At 40.3% G+C, this 26,662-nt stretch overlaps 2 protein-coding genes across 3 annotated transcripts; both read left to right on the forward strand.

Annotated features, from left to right (window-relative positions):
- The first annotated feature begins 20,214 nt into the window (after positions 1–20,214).
- LOC110618495 (copper transport protein ATX1) lies at positions 20,215–22,190 on the forward strand. 2 transcript variants are annotated; one of them, XM_021761634.2, is made up of 3 exons: positions 20,215–20,383; positions 21,341–21,416; positions 21,811–22,190. In XM_021761634.2, exons 1-3 carry the CDS (start codon positions 20,375–20,377, stop codon positions 22,005–22,007), a joined length of 282 nt encoding a protein of 93 aa, XP_021617326.1. In that variant the 5' UTR covers positions 20,215–20,374; the 3' UTR covers positions 22,008–22,190. The 2 variants fall into 2 exon arrangements, with proteins under 2 accessions (XP_021617326.1, XP_043813982.1); XM_043958047.1 differs by lacking the exon at positions 20,215–20,383 and adding an exon at positions 20,792–20,816.
- Positions 22,191–24,440: 2,250 nt separating this feature from the next.
- LOC110619028 lies at positions 24,441–25,130 on the forward strand. Its single transcript, XM_021762287.1, has one exon. It carries the CDS (start codon positions 24,441–24,443, stop codon positions 25,128–25,130), a length of 690 nt encoding a protein of 229 aa, XP_021617979.1.
- Positions 25,131–26,662: the final 1,532 nt, after the last annotated feature.

Consider the following 26,662-nt stretch of genomic DNA (forward strand, 5'->3'; position numbering starts at 1 on the left):
TTGTACGACCCATTCCCAATCTTCTGCAAGATTTCAAAGGGTCCGATGTATCGTGGGGCTAGTTTACCTTTCTTCCCAAAGCGAACCACTCCTTTCATAGGAGACACCCTGAGCAATACCAAATCCCCCTCCTGAAACTCTACCTGTCTTCTGCGGATGTCTGCATAACTCTTCTGTCTGCTTGCAGCAGTTTTGATCCTTTCTCTGATTATGGGTACTACCCTGCTGGTAATCTCTACTAGCTCAGGCCCTGCCAAGGCCTTTTCTCCAACCTCTTCCCAGCAAACAGGTGATCTGCACTTCCTTCCATATAAAGCTTCATATGGGGCCATCCCGATGCTAGCATGATGGCTGTTATTGTAGGCAAACTCCACCCAAGGTAGATGCTGCCTCCAAGAACCTCTAAAGTCCAGCACACACATTCTGAGCATATCCTCTATGGTCTGGATGGTCCTTTCTGATTGTCCGTCCGTCTGTGGATGGAAAGCAGTGCTAAAATCCAACCTAGTACCCATGGCATTCTGCAGACTCCGCCAAAATCTGGAGGTGAACTGGGGCCCTCTATCGGACACTATCAAAACAGGAACCCCATGCAGCCTGACGATCTCGTCGACATACACCTGCGCCAACTTGTCCACAGAATAGCCACTCCTGACAGGGATAAAGTGAGCAGATTTGGTGAGTCTGTCCACAATCACCCATATGGAGTCCAATCTGTTGGACGTCGCCGGTAACCCCACTACGAAGTCCATAGCTAGATTTTCCCATTTCCACTCTGGAATAGGTAGCGGGTTAAGCATTCCAGCCGGCTTCTGATGTTCCAGCTTCACCCTCTGACACACTTCGCAGGCTGACACAAACTGTGCCACTTCTTTCTTCATAGCTGGCCACCAATAAACCTTCTTCAGATCTTGATACATCTTGGTGGCTCTGGGGTGAACGCTGTATCTTGCATTATGAGTCTCTCTCATAATGTCTTCTTTTAGCCCTATGTCATTTGGTACACATAGTCTGCTCCCATAGCGGAGGATCCCTTTGCTATCAAATCTGAACTCACTATCTTTGCCTGACTGAACAGTCCTGGCAATCTTCACTAACTCTGGGTCCTCATGCTGTTTCTGAGCCACCTGCTCCAGAAACACGGGTGCCACTCTCATCTGGGCTACCAAAGCACCTGTACCAGACAACTCCAACTGAATACCTTCCTCAACGAGCTTGTAAAACTCCTTCACCACTGGCCTCCTCTCTGCCGATATGTGGGATAAACTGCCGAGTGATTTCCGGCTTAAGGCGTCCGCCACAACATTCGCCTTACCCGGATGGTACTGAATCTTGCAATCATAGTCACTCAGCAGCTCCACCCATCTCCTCTGTCTTAAGTTCAAATCTCTTTGACTCAGGATGTATTGCAGGCTCTTATGATCTGTAAAGATCTCACATTTAACCCCATAGAGGTAGTGCCTCCACATCTTGAGTGCAAAGATTACTGCTGCCATCTCCAGGTCATGTGTGGGGTAATTCAACTCATGCTTCTTCAGCTGCCTAGAAGCATAAGCAATCACCCTTTCATTTTGCATTAACACACAACCCAAACCCACTTGAGATGCATCGCAGAAGACCGTGAAGTCCTCACTGCTAGCTGGCAAAGCTAACACTGGTGCCGAAGTTAACCTCCTCTTAAGCTCTTCAAAACTCTCTTCGCACTGGTCGGTCCATACAAACTTCTGATTCTTCCTGTTTAACCTGGTCAGAGGAGCTGCGATCTTTGAGAAGTCTTGAACGAACCTCCTGTAGTAACCTGCAAACCCAAGAAACTCCTGATTTCTGACACTGTCGTGGGTCTAGGCCAGTTAGCCACAGCTTCTACCTTCTTTGGGTCCACCTCTATCCCATTCTCTGACACTACATGCCCCAAGAATGAAATGCTCCTCAGCCAGAACTCACACTTAGAGAACTTGGCATACAAGCCATGTTCCCTCAAGGTCTGCAGAACCAACCTCAGATGATGGGCATGCTCCTCTGCGTTCCTGGAATACACTAAGATATCATCTATGAAGACAATAACAAAGTGATCCAGGTATTGGCTAAATACTCTGTTCATGAGATCCATGAATGCTGCAGGGGCGTTTGTTAACCCGAACGGCATCACAAGGAACTCAAAATGCCCATATCTGGTCCTGAAAGTTGTCTTTGGCACGTCTTCATCCCTTATCCTTAGCTGATGGTACCCCGATCTTAGATCTATTTTGGAGAAACAACCCGCTCCTGCCAGCTGGTCGAATAGATCATCGATCCTTGGAAGAGGGTACCTATTTTTGGTAGTGACTTTGTTGAACTGCCTGTAGTCGATACAAAGTCTGAGGGACCCATCCTTCTTCTTTACAAACAAGACTGGAGCACCCCAAGGTGAGGTACTCTGTCGGATGAAACCCCTTTCTACCAGCTCTTGCAACTGCTCTTTCAACTCCTTCAACTCAGCTGGGGCCATCCTGTAGGGAGGGATAAAGATCGGTCTAGTTCCAGGCACCAACTCTATCTCGAACTCTATCTCCCTAGCAGGTGGTAAACCTGGAAGCTCGTCTGGAAAGACATCCTGAAACTCTCTGACAACTGGCACCGAGGCTGGCTCCCTGACCTGACTACTAAGCTCTCTCACATGAGCCAAATACCCCTGACATCCCTTCCTAAGCAACCTACGAGCCTGAAGAGCTGATATCAGACCTCTAGGTGTACCCCTCTTGTCTCCTCTGAAGACGACCTCTGACCCGTTCTGATCTCTGAACCTGACTACCTTGTCCCTGCAGTCCAAAGTAGCACCATGGGTAGATAGCCAATCCATCCCTAGAATGACGTCAAAGTCTGTCAAATCTAGAACCACAAGGTCGGCGGAGAGGCATCTTCCCTCAACAAAAACTGGACTGTACTGGCAGACTGACTCTGCCACTGACGGGTCACACTTGGGTCCACTGACCCATAGGGGACACTCTAACCCAGAGACTATCAGACCCAACCTCTCAACGACTCTCGGAGCAATAAATGAATGAGATGCACCCGGGTCCATTAAAGCATACACATCAGAACACCCAATGACGAGATTACCTGACACCACGGTGTTGGATGTGTTAGCCTCCTGCTGAGTCATGGTGAAGATCCTGGCTGGAGTTGATGGACCTTCACCTCGAGAACCAGAAGAAGAGGCTGCCCCTCTCCCTCTACCTCTGCCACTGCCCTGAGTTGTGGCTGGAGCTGCTGGCTGTGCTACACTACCAGAAGCTGTCTGCTGGGGCTGGCCCATGAAAGGTGCTCTAGGACACTCCCGAGCCATGTGTCCCTCCTGTCCGCATCTGAAACATGTATTAGTCCCAGCTCGACACACTCCCCTGTGCGGCCTTCCACATCTCTGGCATTCTGTACCATCTGAGCCCGAGCTCGAGCCACCGCCGAAACCCAGACCGGATTTCAACTTACTCCAAAACTTGTTCTTCTGCGGTTTCTTAGTGGTGTTATTCCACCTCTTGCTACTTGAGCCCTGAGAAGAGAGACCTGGCCCTCCTCTGCCTGGGGTCTTAACCCCTGAAGACTGGATCACTGACTGCTTCACTGACCCCTCAACTATAGCACTCGCCTCCATCCTTCGAGCCATATCCACCACAGTGTGGAAACTTTCCCTCTCAACTGACTGAATCAATGAGGAGTACCTAGAATGCAGCTTCATAACATATCTCTTGGCTTTCTTCGAATCGGTATCTAGAGCTTGCCCTGAAAAAGGCAATAGCTCTAAGAATTTATCCGTGAACTCCTCCACACTCATGTGCTCTGTCTGCCTCAGTTGCTCAAACTCAATCATCTTCAGTTCTCTGGAACTGTCTGGAAAAGCCCATCCAGCGAACTCATTCGCAAATTCTTCCCATGTCATGCCGTCTAGTCTCGGGTCCACATAACATTTGAACCATTCCCGTGCCTTTTTGCACTTTAAGGTGAACCCTGCCATCTGAATGGCCCTGCTATCATCCGCCCCTAGCTCATCAGTTATTGTCTTCACTACTCTCAGATACTCAAAGGGGTCATCCCCTGACTTGTATTTGGGAGCATCCAGCTTAAGGTAATCTGTCATCTTTACCTTGCTCCCACCGGCTGAGCTAGGTCTAGAAGGTTGAGTAACTGGGGCTGCTGGTTCTGTAGGTGGTGGAGGTGGGGGTGCAGCATTCCCCGAGGTGGGGTTTGCCGGATTTGGATAGAAGGGTGAGGGTGGATAAGCTGGGTATTGTGTGTAAGGTGGATAGAAAGGTGGATAAGGCATGTAGGTAGGGTAGGGGTTAAAGCTGGAATAATCCGATGTACCTCCCATCGGATACCCTGAACCCTGCGGGAAGGGTGGATAGTGGGGTGGAAAACCATACCCCGAGGCCTGAACGCCTCCCTGAGACTCCCCTGTCCCTTCTTCCTCCATGCTCACATCCAGGTTCCCATCCCTCCTCTAATCCTCTTCCATAATCTCCCTCACATCTGAAGAACTTCCTCCTCTATCAGTCCCCCTTCTGCTAGCATCAAAAGACCTTCTAGGGTCCCTTGACACTCTTTCTCTGTTTGCTCTACAAGACATTGCCCTAGGCAATGTAGGAGGACGGGCGCTCGTGCCCTCATCCTCAGGTGGTACTCCAGTCAATCGTGCAGATCGACGAGTTCCTCTCATCCTGTTTTCTGAAAAATAGTACGCATCACAAAAACATTAGCATCATATGGTTCATGTGGGCACACATGAACCCTCATCACATATACATCATTCATAACATAGCATCAATGCACATGTATATAATCATGGCATTTCATATCATCATACAAGACAGGACTCCACATCCTATCCTAGTGGATATGATCTTTCCTATTGTGCTTGATCTTCTAGAACATCTTATGAGCCTGACACTCTAGGTCCGATCCTATGAACCTAGGGCTTTGATACCATTCTGTAACGACCCGAAAATCAGACCGCTACCGGCGCTAGGATCCAGGTTGGCTTAAGGCCGCCGAGACCCGTAGCAAGCCTAACATGCAATCTGACAACTTGTTTAATCCCATACATGATCAAGAAAATACATAAAAATTTAAAACTTTTCTTTCGTTCATACACCAAACTCAACCTGTGCATGCACTATACATAAACATAATCATAATCATCACCCCTCATTGGGATCTCATCAATGCCCCAATGGGCAATACATCATACGTTGAGTTGGTTTGCATACTCATCATAAAATATATAAGATCATGTATTAAAAGGGATATCTTATACATATAGTCAAGCACAACCTCTAATCCTCAAAGTCATTACATGACTAAAACTGTACTTTTACATAACATTAATACATTTATCATGTCCACACTATCTATTACATACACATGACTTCCTTACTCTTATAGATCTCCTGGTCTACCCTGTACCTGCAATCCTGGGGAAAATGGGAGAGGGGTGAGCTACTAGAGCCTAGTGAGCAGAATAATAAAACATTCAAAACATATGCTAACGTGGAATGCATCACATCACAGCTAATCACATCAAGGATGAACTTGTCACCAATAGCCCTCTACATAGTCCAACTGTGCCAGAACGTAGAATGGGTCCTAGTCTTTCCCTTACATAACATAGCATAACATAACAGTCCAACTGTGCCAGAACGTACAATGGGTCCTGGTCTTTCCCTTACATGGTGCCAGCGGACGTAGAATGGGTCCCACTGGTCTTACATTTCGTACTGTACATATCACATCGTCATATCATAGATCGAGGGCTTTGGATCATCCAACGTTCATCCACATCAAACAACAATAAAGTATGCAATGCAACATATTCGTGAATTCTAATGCAAACAACCTAGTACATCTCATGGCATTCATGATGCGTGAAACATGCTAAAAAGTCCATTATTTGCTTTAAAACATAATAAGTTATTCCACTCACCTCTGGGTAGCTCTGACCAGACACTGGAGCAGCTGACTCACTGCAAGGGTCCTCGGTTCCTCGGGTCCAAACCTACACAGGTGGACTCAAATGAGGGACCAAACAAACATGAACTTAACTCTAAACTACTCCCTAAACCCTTAAAACATCATGGAACAAACATAGAAAAACATGCAAGAGAGGGCTGGACAGGGCACTTTCGGCGGTAGGTTCGGCGGTCGAAAGTCCCTCCAGAGCCGAAAGTCAGGCAGGTTCGGCGGCACCTTCGGCGGCCGAAACTCCCAGACAGAGGCGAAACTCATGCATGTTCGGCGACACTTTCGGTGGCCGAAACTCCCAGACAGAGACGAAAGTCTCCTTTCGGGAGCAAGCTTCGGCAGCCGAAGGCTGCCTCCACAAGCATGTTCGGCGGTCGAAAGTTCCTTCGGCTGCCGAACCTGGTTTCTCCCATAGTGGCAGAAACTCAGCTCTTCTATGCACATTGCCTCCAAAACTACCCAATCATGCATAAACCTATTCTACAACATTCCCAAACATACACAAAAAAGCATACAAGTTCCTAGGGGCAACAAACCATCAAAAACCCCAACTACAACACAACAAGCAACTCACATTGTTCATAAACACATATAAAACCCATAAACTTAACCATGAGCTAAACATGCATTCTACCCCATGGATCGACTTAAAACTCACTTAAAACATGCAATGAGCTTAAGATCGGCTCTTACCTCATGGAGATCGAGAGAGAGACGACCTAAACTCGGAGATGGGAGGGGTTGAGTTCCCTTGGACCTCAAAGCTCCAAAACTTTGCTCAAAGCTTGAAAATCTTCAAAACAAAGTAAAAACTCATGAAAATTGAGTAGGATTGGAAGGAAAGAACTCAAGATCGGTGAGGGACGGCAGAGAGCTCACCTTGGCCGGAAATGGGAAAAAAGCTCTCCCGTTTTCGACTAAGGGACCCTGTTATAGTGGCTGGCCAGGCCACGTTCAGGGGCCGAACGTGCCTCCGCATGCATGCCATGTTCGGCGGCCAAACTTGAGGTTCGGCGGCCGAACCTGGACTTTCCTCACTTATGCTTTCGGGGGCCTAAAGGTGCTCCCGAAGGCATGCATGTTCGGCGGCCGAACTTGAGGTTCAGCGGCCGAACCTGAGTTTCCCTCCAAGATTATTTTTATGCAAAAACTCATTTCCATTTTACTTAAAACCAAGAAATACCTTAAAACATTCTATGAAAACATGATTCCACCCTACTAGAGGCTTCCAACATCCGAGATTCCACCGGACGGTAGGAATTCCGATACCGGAGTCTAGCCGGGTATTACACCTACCAAGGGGTAGGAGACTCTGACAAGGCTGCACTTATCCAACTTGTTGAAAATATTTAAGAAAAAAAGGTTAATAGAACTACCTGTATCTATCAGTACTCTCCTTACCTCATACCGATTTAGGAGGATTTTAACGACCAATAGGTCGGTTTGAAATAATCTGATTGTCTTGTCTGCAGGCCGAACCTTACCTCTTGCCTAATCCATGGTTCTTAATGGACATATAGGATATTCTCTACTACCCACTTATTTTTTCTCTTACCCTTGTCAGGTCCTCTGGTAATGACATGTACACTTGCAGCTATTTCTAAGAATAAGGATGTAATACCCGGCTAGACTCCGGTATCGGAATTCCTACCGTCCGGCGGAATCTCGGATGTCGGAGACCTCTAGAAGGGTAAAACCATGTTTTCATAAAATGTTTTGATGTATTTTATGGTTTTTAATGAAAATAAATACAAGTTTTGAGTGGAGAGGGCTTTGGAGACTTTGCCAGGTTCGGCCGCCGAACATGAGGAGGTTTTGGGATCGCTTTAGGCCTCCGAAAGTCTTGTTTGAATCAGCCAAGGTTCAGCTGCCGAACCTCATGTTCGGCCGCCGAACTTGCATGCGCTGTGGGGGCACGTTAGGCCACCGAAAGGTGGTAAGGACAGCCCTATAAAAGGACCCCATGGCCGAAACGGGCAAGCTTTTCTTCCCGTTTTTGGCCAAGGTGAGTTATCCACCGCCCCTCCTCTATTTTGAGCTTCTCCCTTCGAGATTTCATGTTTCTCTTATGAGTTTTCATCTTGTTTTGAAGATTTTCGAGTTTAAAGCAAGTTTTGGAGCTTTGAGGTTCAAGAACTCAAATCTCTCCCATCTTTGAGCTAGGGTCGTTTTCCTCTCGATCTTCAAGAGGTAAGGGCCGATCTTGAGCTCACTATATGTTTTTAACAAGTTTTAAGTTGATTCTTGAAGTAGAAATGCATGTGTAGGGTTTTATGAGTTTTTGGGCTTTTGTTGGTTTATGGGCAATGTATGTTGGATTTGTGTTGTTTGATGTGTTGTAGATGGGGTTTTAGATGGTTGAAGCCCCTAGGAGCTTGTATGCTTGTGTATGAGTGTTGTAGAATAGATTTATGCATGATTGGAAGTTTTGGAGGCAAATGTGCATAGAGGAGCCAAGTTTCTGCCCTTTGGCAGAAACCAGGTTTGGCAGCCGAAGGACTTTCGGCCGCCGAACATGGCTGGGGAGGCAAGCCTTTCGGCTGCCGAAGCCTGCCCCCGAAAAGAGACTTTCGTCTCTGTCTGGGACTTTCGGCCGCCGAAGGTGCCGTCGAATTTGCCCTGTTCAGCCTTCCTTTGCAAGTTTTTGTATGATTGTTTTGAGGTGTTTTAGGGGGTTTTTGGGGGATGTTTTTAGAGTTATGTTCCAGTTGTTTGGTCCCTCATTTGAGTCCACCTGTGTAGGTTCGGACCCGAGGACCCCAGCAGTGAGTCAGCTGCTTCAGTCATTGTCAGAGCTAGCCAAGAGGTGAGTAGAATAAACCTTTACGATTTAAAGCAAATAAATTATAAAATTTTTAGCATGTTCATGCATCATGAATGCCATTTGATGAATTAGGTTGTTTGCATTAGAATTCACGAATATGTTGCATTGCATTTATGATGTTGATGTGGATTGGTTATTGGATGATCCTTTAGTCCTCATATGGTATGATGATGTTACGGCATGATATGGTATGGAAGTCCAGGTTGTACCCATTCTACGTCCCTGGCACTATGTAAGAAAAGTCCAGGTTGTACCCATTCTACGTCCCTGGCACATTGGAATGTTATGATATGTTATGTTAAGAGAAAGACCGGTTGTACCCATTCTACGTCCCGGCACTTTGGAATATAGAGGACTATTGGTGACAATACCATCCGAGATGTGATTTGTTGTGACGTGTTGCATTACATGATAGCATGAGATTTTAAATGTTTTATTATTCTGCTCAGTGGGCTCTTGTAGCTCACCCCTTTTCCCTAATCCCCCAGGATTGCAGGTACGGGCTAGACAGAGAAGTCAAGAAGAGTAAAGTCATGTGTTTGTAATAGATAGAAAGTGGACATGATAAATTGTAAGATGATATAAAAGTTGAATAGTCATGTTATGTATAATGATATTGAGGATTAGAAGTTGTGCTTGACCCTATGGATGTTGTTATCCCCTTTATTACATGATCTTAGATGCTTTATGATGTAGATGTTAACCAACTCAACACATGTATATCGCCCATTGGGGCATTGATGAGATCCCAAAGAGGGGTCAATGTTTACAGTATGTTTATGTTCAGTGCATGCACAGGTTGAGTTTGGTGTATGAGAGAATGTATGAAAGAAAAGTTTTAATTTTTATGTATGTTGTTGATCATGTATGGGATTAAACAGAAAACAGGATGTATGTTAGGCTTGCTACGGGTCCCGGCGGCCTTAAGCCGATCTGGATCCTAGCGCCGGTAGCGGTCCGATTTTCGGGTCGTTACAGAATGGTATCAGAGCCCTAGGTTCATATGGTCGGACCTAGAGTGTCGGGCTCATAGATGTTATTGAAGGTCAAGCACAATAGGAAGATCATGTCCACTAGGATAGGATGTGGAGTCCTGTCTTGCATGATGATGTGAAATACCATGATTATATGCATGTGCATTAATGATATGTGATGTATGTGATGAGGGTTCATGTGTGCCCACATGAACCATATGATGCTAATGTTTGCTTGTTATGTGCTGCCTTTCAGAGAACAGGATGAGAGGAACTCATCGATCAGCAAGATTGACTGGAGTACCATCTGAGGATGAGGGCACGAGCACCCGTCCTCCTGCATTGCCTAGGGCAATGTCATGTAGATCAAGCAGAGAAAGAGCGTCAAGGGACCCTAGAAGGTCTTTTGATGCTAGCAGAAGGGGGACAGATAGAGGAGGAAGTTCTTCAGATGTGAGGGAGGTTATGGAAGAGGACCAGAGGAGGGATGGGAATCTGGATGTCAGCATGTCGGAAGAAGGGACAGGGGAGTCATAGGGAGACGCTCAGGCCTCGGGGTATGGTTTTCCACCTCATTATCCACCCTTCCCACAGGGTTCAGGGTATCCGATGGGAGGCACATCGGATTACTCCAGCTTTAACCCCTACCCTACCTACATGCCTTATCCACCTTTCTATCCACCTCACCCCCAGTACCCAGCTTATCCACCCTCACCCTTTTTTCCTCACCCGGCAAACCCCGCCTCGGGGAATGCTGCACCCCCACCTCCACCACCTACAGAACCAGCAGCCCCAGTTACTCAACCTTCTAGATCTAGCTCAGCCAGTGGGAGCAAGGTCAAGATGACCGACTACATGAAACTGGGTGCTCCTCAGTATGAAAAAGGGGATGACCCATTTGTGTATCTTGAAAGGGTTAAGGTGATCACAGATGAGATTGGGGCTGATGACAGTAGAGCCATTCAGATGGCTGGGTTCACGCTTAAGTGCAAGAAGGCACGAGAGTGGTTCAAGAATTATGTGAACCCGAAAGTGGACAGCATGTCTTGGGAGGAGTTTGCAAACGAGTTTGCAGGTTGGGCTTTTCCCGATAGCTCAAGGGAGCTGAAGATGATCGAGTTTGAACAGTTGAGGCAGACTGATGAGATGAGTGTAGAGGAGTTCACAGACAGGTTCTTGGAGCTGTTGCCATTTGCAGGGCAAAATCTTGACTCGGACCAGAAAAGGTCAAGGAGGTATATCATGAAACTCCACTCTAGATATTCCTCCTTAATCCAGTCAGCAGATAGGGAGAGCTTCCATGCCATAGTGGATATGGCTAAGAAAATGGAGGCCAGTGCCATCGTTCAGGGAACAGTCAGACAGTCAGTGGCACAGTCTTCCGGTTCCAAGACCCCAGGCTCTTCTTCTCTGAGTGCAGTAGCTTCAGGTAGCAAAAAGTGGAGTAACACCACTAGGAAGCCGAAGAAGAACAAGTTCTGGGACAAAGTCAAGTCTAGTCTGGGATTAGGGAGTGGCTCAAGCTCTGGTGCGGATAATTGTGCAAAGTGTAGTAGGCCACACAGGGGAGTCTGCCGGGCTGGGACAGCAGCCTGCTTCAGATGCGGGCAAGAGGGACACATGGCTCGGGAGTGTCCTAGGGCAGCTTTTGGAGCACAGTCTCAGCAGACAGCTTCTGGCAGTGTGGCTCAGCCAGCAGCTCCAGCCGTGACTCAGGCCAGTGGCAGAGGTAGAGGGAGAGGAGCAGCCTCTTCTTCAGTGGGTTTCAGGGGTGAAGGTCCATCAGCTCCAACACGGCTCTTCACAATGACTCAACAGGAAGCAGATGCATCTAACACCGTGGTGGCAGGTAACTTAGTCATTGGTTGTTCAGATGTGTATGCCTTGATGGACCCTGGTGCATCTCATTCTTTTATTGCTCCGAGAGCCGTCCAGAGGTTGGGGTTGATGATCTCTGAGTTAGAGTGTCCTCTCTGGGTCAATGGACCCAAGTGTGATCCATCAGTGGCAGAGTCAGTCTGCCAGTGCAGTCCAGTCTTTGTTGAGGGAAGATGCCTTTCCGCCGACCTTGTGGTTCTAGACTTGACAGATTTTGACGTCATTCTAGGGATGGACTGGTTATCTACCCATGGTGCTACCTTGGACTACAGGGACAAGGTAGTCAGGTTCAGAGGTCAAGATGGGTCAGAGGTTGTCTTCAGGGGAGACAGGAGGGGTACACCTAGAGGTCTGATGTCAGCTCTTCAGGCTCGTAGGTTGCTTAGGAAGGGATGTCAGGGGTATTTGGCTCATGTGAGAGAGCTTAGCAGTCAGGTTAGAGAGCCCGCCTCGGTGCCAGTGGTTAGAGAGTTTCTAGACATTTTCCCAGACGAGCTGCCAGGTTTACCACCTACTAGGGAGATAGAGTTCGAGATAGAACTGATGCCTGGAACCCGACCGATCTCTATCCCTCCCTACAGGATGGCTCCAGCTGAGTTGAAGGAATTGAAGGAACAGTTGCAAGAACTGGTAGAAAAGGGCTTCATCCGACCGAGCACCTCACCTTGGGGTGCACCAGTCTTGTTTGTGAGAAAGAAGGATGGATCCCTTAGACTTTGTATCGACTACAGACAGTTGAACAAAGTCACTACCAAGAATAAGTACCCGTTGCCTAGGATCGACGATCTATTTGACCAGCTAGCCGGAGCAGGTTATTTCTCCAAAATAGATCTGAGATCGGGGTACCATCAGCTAAGGATAAGGGAAGAAGATGTGCCGAAGACAGCTTTCAGGACCAGATATGGGCATTTTGAGTTCCTTGTAATGCCGTTCGGGTTAACCAACGCCCCTGCAGCATTCATGGATCTCATGAACAGAGTGTTTAGCCAATACCTGGATCACTTTGATATTGTCTTCATAGATGATATCTTAGTGTATTCCAGGAATGCAGAGGAGCATGCCCATCATCTGAGGTTGGTTCTGCAGACCTTGAGGGAACATGGCTTGTATGCCAAGTTCTCCAAGTGTGAGTTCTGGCTGAGGAGCATCTCATTCTTGGGGCATGTAGTGTCAGAGAATGGAATAGAGGTGGACCCCAAGAAGGTAGAAGCTGTAGCTAACTGGCCTAGACCCACTACAGTGGCAGAGATCAGGAGTTTCTTGGGTTTGGCAGGTTACTACAGGAGGTTCGTTCAGGACTTCTCGAAAATAGCAGCTCCTCTGACCAGGTTAACCAGGAAGAATCAGAAGTTTGTGTGGACCGACCAGTGCGAAGAGAGTTTTGAAGAGCTTAAGAAGAGGTTGACTTCAGCACCAGTGTTAGCTCTGCCATCTAGTGATGAGGACTTTACAGTCTTTTGTGATGTGTCCCGTGTGGGACTGGGTTGTGTACTAATGCAGAATGAGAGGGTGATTGCTTATGCTTCTAGGCAGCTGAAGAAGCATGAGTTGAATTACCCCACACATGACCTTGAGATGGCAGCAGTAATCTTTGCACTCAAGATGTGGAGGCACTACCTCTATGGGGTAAAATGTGAGATCTTTACAGATCATAAGAGCCTGCAGTACATCCTGAGTCAAAGAGATCTGAACTTGAGACAGAGGAGATGGGTAGAGCTGCTGAGTGATTATGATTGCAAGATTCAGTATCATCCGGGTAAGGCGAACGTCGTGGCAGATGCCCTAAGCCGGAAGTCACTAGGCAGTCTATCCCACATCACGGCAGAGAGGAGACCAGTGGTGAAGGAGTTTTACAAGCTCATTGATGAAGGTCTACAGTTGGAGTTGTCTGGTACAGGTGCTTTAGTGGCCCAGATGAGAGTGACACCTGTGTTTCTGGAGCAAGTGGCTCAGAAACAGCATGAGGACCCAGAGTTAGTGAAGATTGCCAGGACTGTTCAGTCAGGCAAGGACAGTGAGTTCAGATTTGACAGTAAGGGGATCCTCCGCTATGGGAGTCGATTGTGTGTACCAGATGACATAGGGCTAAAAGGAGACATTATGAGGGAGGCTCATAATGCAAGATACAGCGTTCACCCCGGAGCCACCAAGATGTATCAAGATCTGAGGAAAGTTTATTGGTGGCCAGCGATGAAGAAAGAAGTGGCACAGTTTGTGTCAGCCTGCAAAGTGTGTCAGAGGGTGAAGCTGGAACATCAGAAGCCGGCTGGAATGCTTAACCCGCTACCTATTCCAGAGTGGAAATGGGAGAATATAGCTATGGACTTCGTAGTGGGGTTACCGGCGACGTCCAACAGATTGGACTCCATATGGGTGATTGTGGACAGACTCACCAAATCTGCTCACTTCATCCCTGTCAGGAGTGGCTATTATGTGGACAAGTTGGCGCAGGTGTATGTTGATGAGATCGTCAGGCTGCATGGGGTCCCTGTTTCTATAGTATCCGATAGAGGATCCCAGTTCACCTCCAGGTTTTGGCGGAGTCTACAGAATGCCATGGGTACCAGGTTGGATTTTAGCACTGCTTTCCATCCACAGACGGACGGACAATCAGAGAGGACCATCCAGACAATAAAGGATATGCTTAGAATGTGTGTGCTGGACTTTGGCGGTTCTTGAAGGCAGCATCTACCTTTGGTGGAGTTTGCCTACAATAACAGCCATCATGCTAGCATCGGGATGGCCCCATATGAAGCTTTATATGGAAGGAAGTGCAGATCGCCTGTTTGCTGGGAGGAAGTTGGAGAGAAGGCCTTGGCAGGGCCTGAGTTAGTAGAGATTACCAGTAGGGTGGTACTTATAATCAGAGAAAGGATCAAGACTGCTGCAAGCAGACAGAAGAGTTATGCAGACATCCGCAGACGGCAAGTAGAGTTTCAGGAGGGGGATCTGGTATTGCTCAAAGTGTCTCCAATGAAAGGAGTGGTTCGCTTTGGGAAGAAAGGTAAACTAGCCCCACGATACATCGGACCCTTTGAAATCTTACAGAAGATTGGGAATGTGTCGTACAAGCTAGATTTGTCTGCTTCAATGGCAAGAATCCATCCGGTTTTCCATGTTTCAATGTTGAGGAAGTTCGTGTCAGATCTGGGCAAGGTTCTTAGTGAGCCTGATGTAAAGATCCAAGAAGATCTCACCTATGTTGAGCAGCCAGTGCGGATCATAGACACCCAGATCAGAAAGCTGAGAAACAAGGAAATCCCGATGGTGAAAGTCCTGTGGAACCACCATAATATGGAAGAATGCACTTGGGAGACACGGGAGTCCATACTCCAGCAATACCCTTATCTTTTCTGAGGTTAGTCCCTTGTGAGTTTTATGTGCTTCGTATGTATGATATGTGCATGCCATGCTATGTGCTAGTTGAGGAACATTCGGGGACGAATGTTTTTAAGGGGGGGAGAATGTAATACCCGGCTAGACTCCGGTATCGGAATTCCTACCGTCCGGCGGAATCTCGGATGTCGGAGACCTCTAGAAGGGTAAAACCATGTTTTCATAAAATGTTTTGATGTATTTTATGGTTTTTAATGAAAATAAATTCAAGTTTTGAGTGGAGAGGGCTTTGGAGACTTTGCCAGGTTCGGCCGCCGAAAGTCATGTTCAGCCACCGAACGTGAGGAGGTTTTGGGAGCACTTTAGACCTCCGAAAGTCTTGTTTGAATCGGCCAAGGTTCGGCTGTCGAATCTCATGTTTGGCCGCCGAACTTGCATGCGCTGTGGGGGCACGTTAGGCCGCCGAAAGGTGGTAAGGACAGCCCTATAAAAGGACCCCATGGCCGAAACGGGCAAGCTTTTCTTCCCGTTTTCGGCCAAGGTGAGTTCTCCACCGCCCCTCCTCTGTTTTGAGCTTCTCCCTTCGAGATTTCATGTTTCTCTTATGAGTTTTCATCTTGTTTTGAAGATTTTTGAGTTTAAAGCAAGTTTTGGAGCTTTGAGGTTCAAGAACTCAAATCTCTCCCATCTTCGAGCTAGGGTCGTTTTCCTCTCGATCTTCAAGAGGTAAGGGCCGATCTTGAGCTCACTATATGTTTTTAACAAGTTTTAAGTTGATTCTTGAAGTAGAAATGCATGCGTAGGGTTTTATGAGTTTTTGGGTTTTTGTTGGTTTATGGGCAATGTATGTTGGATTTGTGTTGTTTGATGTGTTGTAGATGGAGTTTTAGATGGTTGAAGCCCCTAGGAGCTTGTATGCTTGTGTATGAGTGTTGTAGAATAGGTTTATGCATGATTGGAAGTTTTGGAGGCAAATGTGCACAGAGGAGCCAAGTTTCTGCCCTTTGGTAGAAACCAGGTTCGGCAGCCGAAGGACTTTCGGCCGCCGAACATGGCTGGGGAGGCAAGCCTTTCGGCTGCCGAAGCCTGCCCCCGAAAAGAGACTTTCGTCTCTGTCTGGGACTTTCGGCCGCCGAAGGTGCCGCTGAACCTGCCTGGGTTTCGACTCTGGAGGGACTTTCGGCCGCTGAAGGTGCCGCCGAACCTGCCCTGTTCAGCCTTCCTTTGCAAGTTTTTGCATGATTGTTTTGAGGTGTTTTAGGGGATTTTTGGGGGATGTTTTTAGAGTTATGTTCCAGTTGTTTGGTCCCTCATTTGAGTCCACCTGTGTAGGTTCGGACCCGAGGAACCGAGGACCCCAGCAGTGAGTCAGCTGCTTCAGTCATTGTCAGAGCTAGCCAAGATGTGAGTAGAATAAACCTTTACGATTTAAAGCAAATAAATTATAAAGTTTTTAGTATGTTCATGCATCATGAATGCCATGTGATGAATTAGGTTGTTTGCATTAGAATTCACGAATATGTTGCATTGCATTTATGATGTTGATGTGGATTGGTTATTGGATGATCCTTTAGTCCTCATATGGTATGATGATGTTACGGCATGATATGGTATGGAAGTCCAGGTTGTATCCATTCTATGTCCCTGGCACATTGGAATGTTATGATATGTTATGTTAAGAGAAAGACCGGTTGTACCCATTCTACGTCCCGGCACTTTGGAATGTAGAGGACTATTGGTGACAATACCATCCGAGATGTGATTTGTTGTGACGTGTTGCATTACATGATGGCATGAGATTTTAAATGTTTTATTATTCTGCTCACTGGGCTCTTGTAGCTCACCCCTTTTCCCTAATCCCCCAGGATTGCAGGTACGGGCTAGACAGAGAAGTCAAGAAGAGTAAAGTCATGTATTTGTAATAGATAGAAAGTGGACATGATAAATTGTAAGATGATGTAAAAGTTGATTAGTCATGTTATGTATAATGATATTGAGGATTAGAAGTTGTGCTTGACCCTATGGATGTTGTTATCCCCTTTATTACATGATCTTAGATGCTTTATGATGTAGATGTTAACCAACTCAACACATGTATGTCGCCCATTGGGGTATTGATGAGATCCCAAAGAGGGGTCAATGTTTACAGTATGTTTATGTTCAGTGCATGCACAGGTTGAGTTTGGTGTATGAGAGAATGTATGAAAGAAAAGTTTTAATTTTTATGTATGTTGTTGATCATGTATGTGATTAAACAGAAAACAAGATGTATGTTAGGCTTGCTACGGGTCCCGGCGGCCTTAAACCGATCTGGATCCTAGCGCCGGTAGCGGTCCGATTTTCGGGTCGTTACAAAGGATAAAAAAGAAACAGGGGCCTAGCGTAAACCTAAATGGATAGAGAGTATTCAATGAATTTTCCAGCCAATGGAACCAAATGATGTAGCTGAGATTAGGTTGATGACGTGGTTAGAGTGGGACTGAGCTGCGATTGGTCAAAACCTGCAAGGAAAAAAGTGTGAAGTGTTGGTGGTGGATACTCACGGCAACCACACCGATACTAAATTTAATATCCTAAAGAAGATAATGTAACAAATGGCTTAGAGTTTCAATGTTAGAGACAACGTACTTTTACCTTTATGATCATTCTCCTTTTATACCGTAAGAAAATGGAGATGAATATAGCATTTCTTGAGAATCCGACGATATTGTAGCCAGCTGCTTGATAATGGATATCGCCACTAATGAGTTGGTGATCCCACAATCACAGAGAAAGTGGGAATGTATCTAATAGCAGTAACCATGTGTCAAGATTCAGCCTATCAGGAGAGGGCAAGTCTTGACGATGGTCTGGGTATTAAAGTATTTGGGTCTCCCTTTCTGTAGCGAAATCACGTCTTCCACTTATTAAATTCTTGCCACGTGACTCTTATTTTATAGTGATAATTCATAATTTACTTTGAACGAATGTAATATTTATAATTATAATTTTTAATATAATTGAGAAATTTAATTATAAAAATTGATTTAAAATATATTATTATATTTATATTGAGTTAGAATTATACTACTTTTTGAAACAATTAATAAAATTTGAATAAAATTTGGAACTATATATAAAAAATATTCTACAGCAATAAATTTAAATTATTTGATAATTGACTATGGACAACAATTGATGTGGTATATTAATCTAATTAAAATTTATTAAAATTAGTTTGAATAATATATAATCGGATTTGTAATGGATTTAAACTTAAAAATTAATAATCATGATTTTAAATATTAATTTTTTAAAATAAAAATTATTAATTAAAAAATATAATTTTCTGATATTGAAAATATCACTTGAGTTCGGATTCAAAAATAATAATATGTGGGTAATTTAGTTGTTGTCATCTCTGCTATCAACTTTAATTATAAATTAGAAACATTCGATTATAAAAATGTTAAATCTATTAATAAATTTATATAGAAAATATATTAATTATTGATATAATTTAATTTCTATATTTATAAAAAAATATAAGAGTTATAAATTATACTTTAATAAAAAGACTTTCATAGCAAAACTTTATTTTTTTTCTATTTTCATACTTTTGTAATTTTTATTTAATTAAAGGTGATTATTAATAGCTTCTTTTATATTTTTTTAGAATAATTTTTTTATTTTGTTAAAAGTAACTATTTAATTTTGATTTATAAATTATTCAATCAAAATATTTATATATTTATAAAATTAAACTTTTAATCTTCCATTATCAACTAAAAATTTTGATTATAACAATTTAATACTAAAACTAATAGCTACTAAAAATCATTTTTTAAAAAAATTAAAAATAAAAAATGAACAATTTAATAATTTTTTATTAATATCACATACTTTCTATAGTATAATTGATCAAAGTAATCGATATATATCTTTATTTATATATTTAATTAATTAATAATTTTAAAATGAATACTTTATTTATTTTATTTTATTTTAAGAGTTAGTAAATTGTGTACAGTTACTACAACGGCCGATTCGATGTTCCACCAGTGAAAGTAGAGTAAGGTACTACAATTGCCGACGTACTTCTATAGATGGTACGAGCCTGTACTACTCCGGAATGAATTACCTAAAGCTATCAACCATCTAAAGTGACCTGACTGTTCCTTACGCGATGTGACGGCCTTTCCAACAAAGTTGTTAGTAGGTTGAACTACCGTTATAATTCACATCTATATTTAACCCTTTAAATTTTAAATGATGAAATTAAGTCTTTTTAATTTGTCATTATTGTAGCTAAAAGGATTAAATTAAATTTACATAAATTAATGGTAAATTATAATATGGTTTTCAAAATTCTATTTGAATAATAAAATAAATTCTTAAATATATTTTTTTTATTTTAATAATTTTATTTTTTATTTATTATTCACTTTCTATATAAAAATTTAAAATATAAAAAGTTAAACTTTTCAATTTAAAATATATAATATTTTATTTTATTTAGAATATTATTAATAAAAAATAAAATTTTTTGAATATAAAAAATATATACTTGAATACAAACTTTTAGTGAAATATTTTAATATTATAATATTTTACGTAATAGAAATTTATTTATAATAAATATTTATTTAATATAATATATTTAATATCACATATAATAAATATAAAATATATTTAATTTTAAAATTATATCTTTTATTAATAATATAAAATTTTAGAGATTATATTATAATTTATCATTAATTTATATAAATTTAATTTAATTTTTTTAATTATAATAATTACAAATTAAAAAATTTTAATTTTATTATCCAAAATTTAAAATATTAAATTTTTACTTTAAAAATTACAATGTTAAATGTTAAACATGGAATTAATTATAAGTCACATGCAAAACATGTGCACTGATTTGCTATTGTATAAGTTCATAATAATTAAATTAAATTTATATTTAAATTTTTATTATATAATTAATTAAAAAATATATATAATATATGAATTAATATAGCGATGGTCAAAATCATTATTATATAACTAATTAATTAAAATTATAATAGTTAATTTATGTATTATTATATTTAAAAAATAAATAATAATATAAAAAAATTGGCAAAAATTACAAGAGATGAAATATTTATTTGTTATTTATTGTCGCAATCGTAACTCGTAAGGCAGTTGTTGACCTATTTAATGTGGGCCCAAATCACATCCACCGAACCGACCCGTCTCGACGGAAAGTCTCTTTTGCCGTTCTGTTTTGCCGTAGAGAACTCCATATAAACAAATCCCCAGTCAGCAAACTTGCAATTTCCAACACAAACGCTCACAACAAAAATTACAATTTCACTCTGCTGTAACACAGCCCGTAACCATGTCTCAGGTACCCATTTGATATCTAGATGTCGATCTTGATTCTTGTTTCTTGTTTTCGTTTCATCAGTGTCTGGTAATTCTGATTTTATCATGTATGTTGTTACTATTGTTGTTGTTATTGTGGATTTTATTTTTTTGGTGGATTTTAATTCAGATTATTGGGTTGGAATTCCTGTTTTAGTTGAATTTTATGACGAGGATTGTCGGGTTTTTGGTTAAATTATTTTTATGATTTGTGATTTTGTAGGGGATAGCTTATATTGGATTAGTTCTGATGGATTCATTTTCGTGAATTGAAAAAGCTGAATGAGGTGTAATTTTTCCCTAAAAAACATAGTAAATTGGATCTTGCGTCTTAAAGGGAAAAATATAAAAATTAGTCAGTTGATCTGGAACAGATATGGAAATTGATGGAACTCTTGAAAATTGATTTTGGATTTGTAAGTACTTGTTCATTTGAATTATGCTTCTGAAGTTTTCAGGAAAATTCTTTACCCAGTCCAGCATGAATAAGACACATATCTATGGTGCCATGGCCTATAGATATGTGTCTGCCTTATGGTCTGCAAGAGACAGACATTTTTTTGTGATTGAGAAAGTTATATCAAATCTTTGTTAGGTTGCTTTGATTTCCTCTATTTTTTTTTCTTTCTAAGTTTCTCCTTTAAATTTTATCTATTGCTGATTATTTGATGTTTTTGTCTCTGTAACACACTTAGATTTAGGTTTATAATACATGGCCGCCAGTATTAAAAGAAAAAAAAAAGCATTGATTTGTCAGTTCATTGTGTATGCAATTGCATATCCCTCTCTTTCTCAATGTTCTGTTGTATATTCTGAGATCAGTTGCATTCTTCTGTTGTTAATACTTAATAGCAAGAAATTTGCTGCGCTATTGAATTTTTCCTTCTTCTTTGTTTTCCTTTACGTTGTCAATCTAACAGTCAATTTGGTTCCGTTGCAGACTGTTGTGCTCAAGGTTGGTATGTCATGTCAAGGTTGTGTTGGGGCTGTGAAGAGGGTCTTGGGAAAAATGGAAGGTTAGTCATTTACTTTTTTCTATGTGATTAATTATATCATCAATCATTTTGTATTTGTGCATTGATTATATTCGTACTTTTACCTAAGTTCATATTTTTCTATCATCATTTCTCTTTCTTAACTAAACCTGAATCATTTTGCTAATTTTGTTGAATAAACTTGATAGTCCAGCATTTGATGAGCTCTGCTGGGTTGTCAATTTTTTCTCATGAACTTTTATTTGGAATCTATCTATAACAGAGTTAAGATACAAAATCTGGGATCGTAATGTATAATAATAATAATTATCACCAATCCAGATGACATTTATTATGCTCTCCTTTCTCAATTTACACATAGAAGGCATTAGTTTTATTAATCTAGATAATTCTGTTGTTTCTTAATCGTATTTAGGCGTGGAATCATATGACATTAATTTGGAGGAGCAAAAGGTTACAGTGAAAGGAAATGTGCAGCCAGAGGCAGTTCTTCAGACTGTTTCAAAGACTGGGAAGAAGACTTCCTTCTGGGAAGCCGAAGCACCTGCCGAACCCAAAACAGAGCCTGCACCAGCAAAGCCTGCAGAATCTGTGGCTGTTGCTTCGTCTTAAATTCACATGCTTTTTTTAGCTTGGTCTTAAATCACAAGTCGTTGGAACTTAATACTTTTGTGATGTGTTCTATAATAATATAGCACTCTTATCCTATACTTGGTTGTAAAAGCTGGAATAACTACTTGGATGGTCCCTCTATTGCTGTGTATTTTTATTAATAGCAAATGTGCTCTCACTTTAGTTTGATTGTTTGCTATGCACACAAGCTATTAATTCCATCTCGAACGCTGGGAGATGACCTTCTAAGGGAGCACCAAAATTCAAATCCCAATTTAGCTGGCCTTCCAACGGATTTTGGTACGCGATTTTCATTTTCATTTTTTTTTAATTTATAATATAATTTAAAATTTGTATATATTTTCAATTAAGTTCATATTTTTTTCACTCTTATAATTTATTATATTTTTAATTTATTTTATATTTTTATAATTATTTTTTTAAGTCAATATTTTTATAATTATTAAAATTTAATTTAAATTAATATATTCTTAATTATAAATAGTATTTATGATAAATTAATTTATTTATAATATATTATATAAAAAAATGAAATGACACATAAAATAATTAAACAATATATATTAATTCAAAATACAATTATTAACAGCATATTAAATATTTAATATTCCAGAAGGTCGGATCTGGATTCAGCAATATCATTGAGATATTGATCATATACATTAGATGCGGATGAGGTGGAGGTTGTTGACATTGAGATCATTTATCTGATATTCGAATTTTTCTTAACAAAACGTTTCACAAGCAATTGGATTGGAAATAAAATTTAAATCGAGCAGTAAAATTTTATTTTCTTCTTTAGATTTTTTTAAATCCAAAACTCTACTTTTCATTAGCCTTCCCTTCTCCCTTTATCAGCATGTAAGCATTTCAGAGCGGATGAAAAAGATTCATCAAGTATTTTCTTCAATTTTGCTTTTTTGACACCAAGAAGTCGATCCGATGATGTATAATCTCCTGCAATATTCTCATTTAAATGAATTGAAAATGATGATAAGTTTGGAGATGGTACCATAGGTGATTGTTCGACTTTGAGGGCACATAAGAGGAGCTTTGATTTTGAACTATTTTTTTTTTAGAGCTACTATTTTTGAACTTTTCAGCATCTTTCATCATGCCCCAAACATGGTCAAATTTGAATCCTTTTTTTTGTAGCTTGGATCTTGCATTAGTAAAGTTTTTGCTTGCTTGAGTTGCATAATTAAGAAAATGTTAAGGAAAATTCTAAGATTTATGTACAAAATAATTACTAAAAAATACTCACCAGATCTTGCTTTGAAGCTCCACTAGGATGTAAATTTTCAACTTATCGATAACAACCATTCAATTTTCTTATAGCCTTCTCAATAACTTGCAATCGACATTGCAAAGATCATGGGTTGCAATTTCATATGCTTCTGCCACCCGACTCCAAAAACGTTGACTAGATTGTTGTTTACCTATAATGGGATCTTGTGAAATATCTAGATAAACTCTGCATAATAGCACATCTTCATTGGTAGAGTATCCTATAGATCTTGAAGTCATCGTTTACAAAGTGATTAAATATTGAAGGGTATGGCTAACTTATGGTAAGTTGTAAAGGTTGGCATTCCAATATATATAAGTCGATAGAATCTTAAATAATAATTACACCAACAGTATTCTGATAGATCTCATCTTAAAATCGACCATTGGATGGATTTCATTTCAATATCCACCTTCGGAAGGTATGCATCATATCCCCACATTTTTCTATGAAGTCAGATGGAATCTTAAATAATAATTACACCAATAGTATTCTAATAGATCTCATCTTAAAATCGACCATTGGATGGATTTCATTTCGATCTCCACCTTGGTATGCATCCTATCCCCACATTTTTCAATGAAATCAGATGGAATCTTAAATAATAATTACACCAACAGTATTCTGATAGATCTCATCTTAAAATTGACCGTTGGATGGTTTCACTTCGATCTCCACCTTCAGATGGTATGCATCCCTACCCCCACATTTTTCCTATTAAATAATGTATTCTTCAAAGATATAAACATAACTCATATTTTTCAGTTCCTCTTAAATTCGAGTAAAAAAAATTCTACAGATCGTTACTTAAAATGAATTTCTATGTTGGAGATATGTCAAATAATGATGCTGAAAATTCATCATCATCTTCTTCAGATATTGAAGATTATATTTCAGATGATAATGAATTTGCAGTGGAAACACAAGCAGTTAATCAACAATTTCTTAGAAATAAGATGGTTTTGCAGCAAATACAAGATCAACATTGAGTTTCTAGAGGTGACTCTGTTCTAGGTCATCTAGTAATCAATCGAGATCGTGAAGCGGCTGATCGTAATTTATTTCTGGATTATTTTTCAGATAATCCATGATTCAATGATGTAATGTTTCGTCGACGATATATAATGTCTCGAAATTTATTTCTTCATATTATCGATGCAATAAAAGCGTATGATATGTACTTCGAACAACAAAGAGATGCAATAGGTAAAATTGGATTATCTACTCTTCAAAAAATCACAGCTGTGTTTCGAATGTTAGCGTATGGTTTGTCGGCGGATGCTACCGACGAATATGTGAAAATTGGGGAGTCCACTGCAATTGAAAGTCTAAAGAGATTTTGTCGAGCCACCGTTGAGGTATTTGGTGAGCAGTATCTGAGATCACCAACTGCCAAGGATGTTGCAAGGCTTCTTTATATTGGTGAGCAACGTGACTTTCCTGGAATGTTAGGTAGTCTCGATTGCATGCATTGGAAATGGAAAAATTATCCTACTGCATGGGCTGGCCAATATACAAGTCGTAGTGGATCGCCAACAATTATTTTAGAAGTTGTAGCTGATTATGACCTTTGGATATGGCATGCATATTTTGGAATGTCTGGCTCTAATAACGATATTAATATTTTGGAGTCATCGTATTTATTTTCCGATCTTGCTAAAGGTATTGCTCCTTCCGCTCATTATGTTATTCAAGGAAAAGTATATAATACGGGTTATTATTTAGCTGATGACATATATCCGAAATGGTCAACTATTGTGCAAACTATTCGTGAACCACAAACAAGGAAGAAGAAGTATTTTGCAATGAAATAAGAATCATGTCGAAAAGATGTTGAACGTGCTTTCGAAGTGTTGCAGTCACGTTTTGCAATAGTTGTAGGGCCATCACGTTTTTGGAAAAAAGAAATATTGCATGATATTTTAACTACATGTATTATCATGCATAATATGATAATCGAGGATGAACGTGACCTCAGTGCACCTATTGAAGACGATAGAGAATTTTCAACTCCAGCTGTTGAAATGGTTGTCGATGAAACTACTCGATTTGAACAATTTTTTACTCGACACAAAAAAATTAAAAATAAAGATGCTCATTTTGCACTTCGTAATGTATTAATAGAGCATTTATGGGAGCAACATATGAATTCAAATGATCATCTAAATTAGTTTGTACTTTTTTCATTGATAATTTAATATGTATGAGTCTATTTTATTTTTAATTTGCTAATTAATGTTTAATTAATATATGTTTATAATTAATGTTTAAGTAATCTTTTTTTATAATTAATATTTAATTAATGCATTTTTATAATTAATATATTTTTATTTATTTATAATATAATTGAATATTTGAATATTGGATGAAAATGTAAAATATATAAATATTTGGGGTGAATATATAAAATTATATGAATTTTTTGAGGGAAATGTATAAATAAAATTAAAGTAAAATAAATAATATAATATTAAGAAAAGAAAAAAATATAAATAAAATATTCGTTTTGGTATTAAAAATAATGCAGAATATTGGAGATAATATTGCGCTATTTTAATGTTTTGCATTAAAATAGTGTAAAAAATAGTGCGTAGGGTTGGAAATGGCATTATAGAGTGGATTTTGAAAGATATGAAATACCTCTCGTCCAGCCCTGTATACAACTTTCATTAAGTATGATGTGACAGTGAAATTTTGTTTACTCACTTTTATTGATTATCCATTTTGAAAGATATGAACAACCTCTCGTCAAGCCCTGTATACAACTTTCATTAAGTATGATGTGACAGTGAAATTTTGTTTACTCACTTCTATTGATTATCCGTTTCTCTTCCTTTTATGCTTGGATTAGAAATTTTGTATTTTACATATTTACAAGATTGAGTTTTTGTGTTTATGAAATAAGTGTAAAGAAAGTGTTTTAAGTATGTTTTTTGATGTGTTTTGATGTGTCCTAGTGTAGGGATGCGAGCACAAGGCAAGCATATTGATGGCAGGATACAATTAAGGAGGGCAGGAGCAACTCTTCATACTAATAGTTTGATTAGCGTTCAGAAATGTGAATTGTTCTGCTGGGAATTTTCAGTAGGAATCATTTTCTTGGATTTGCTATTTTCTAGTTGCTCTCCATGTGGGGAGAGAAATTTTTCTTCTGGGCCTATGTATCTATCTAATTTAATTCAAAATATGGCCTGGTCATTTAGATAAATATAATGTTCTAATTTTTAACAAATTAATACTTTGAGAAGAAATTTTTGCATATATGTAAGTGTGAAACACTCATTGGATCTAAAATTGATAAATTATCTAAAATTATAATGTTTCAATTATAATTTAAATTTTATTT

Source organism: Manihot esculenta, chromosome 7 (assembly GCF_001659605.2).
Source record: "Manihot esculenta cultivar AM560-2 chromosome 7, M.esculenta_v8, whole genome shotgun sequence".
In the NCBI taxonomy this organism is placed as follows: Eukaryota; Viridiplantae; Streptophyta; class Magnoliopsida; order Malpighiales; family Euphorbiaceae; genus Manihot; species Manihot esculenta.

Bases quoted from the DNA above. Each gene is read 5' to 3' on its own strand.
- LOC110618495 (XM_021761634.2), top strand. The intron at 21,417-21,810 runs GTTAGTCATTTA...AATCGTATTTAG, and splicing joins GGTCTTGGGAAAAATGGAAG to GCGTGGAATCATATGACATT.
- LOC110619028 (XM_021762287.1), top strand. From the start codon at position 24,441: ATGTCTCGAAATTTATTTCTTCATATTATCGATGCAATAAAAGCGTAT.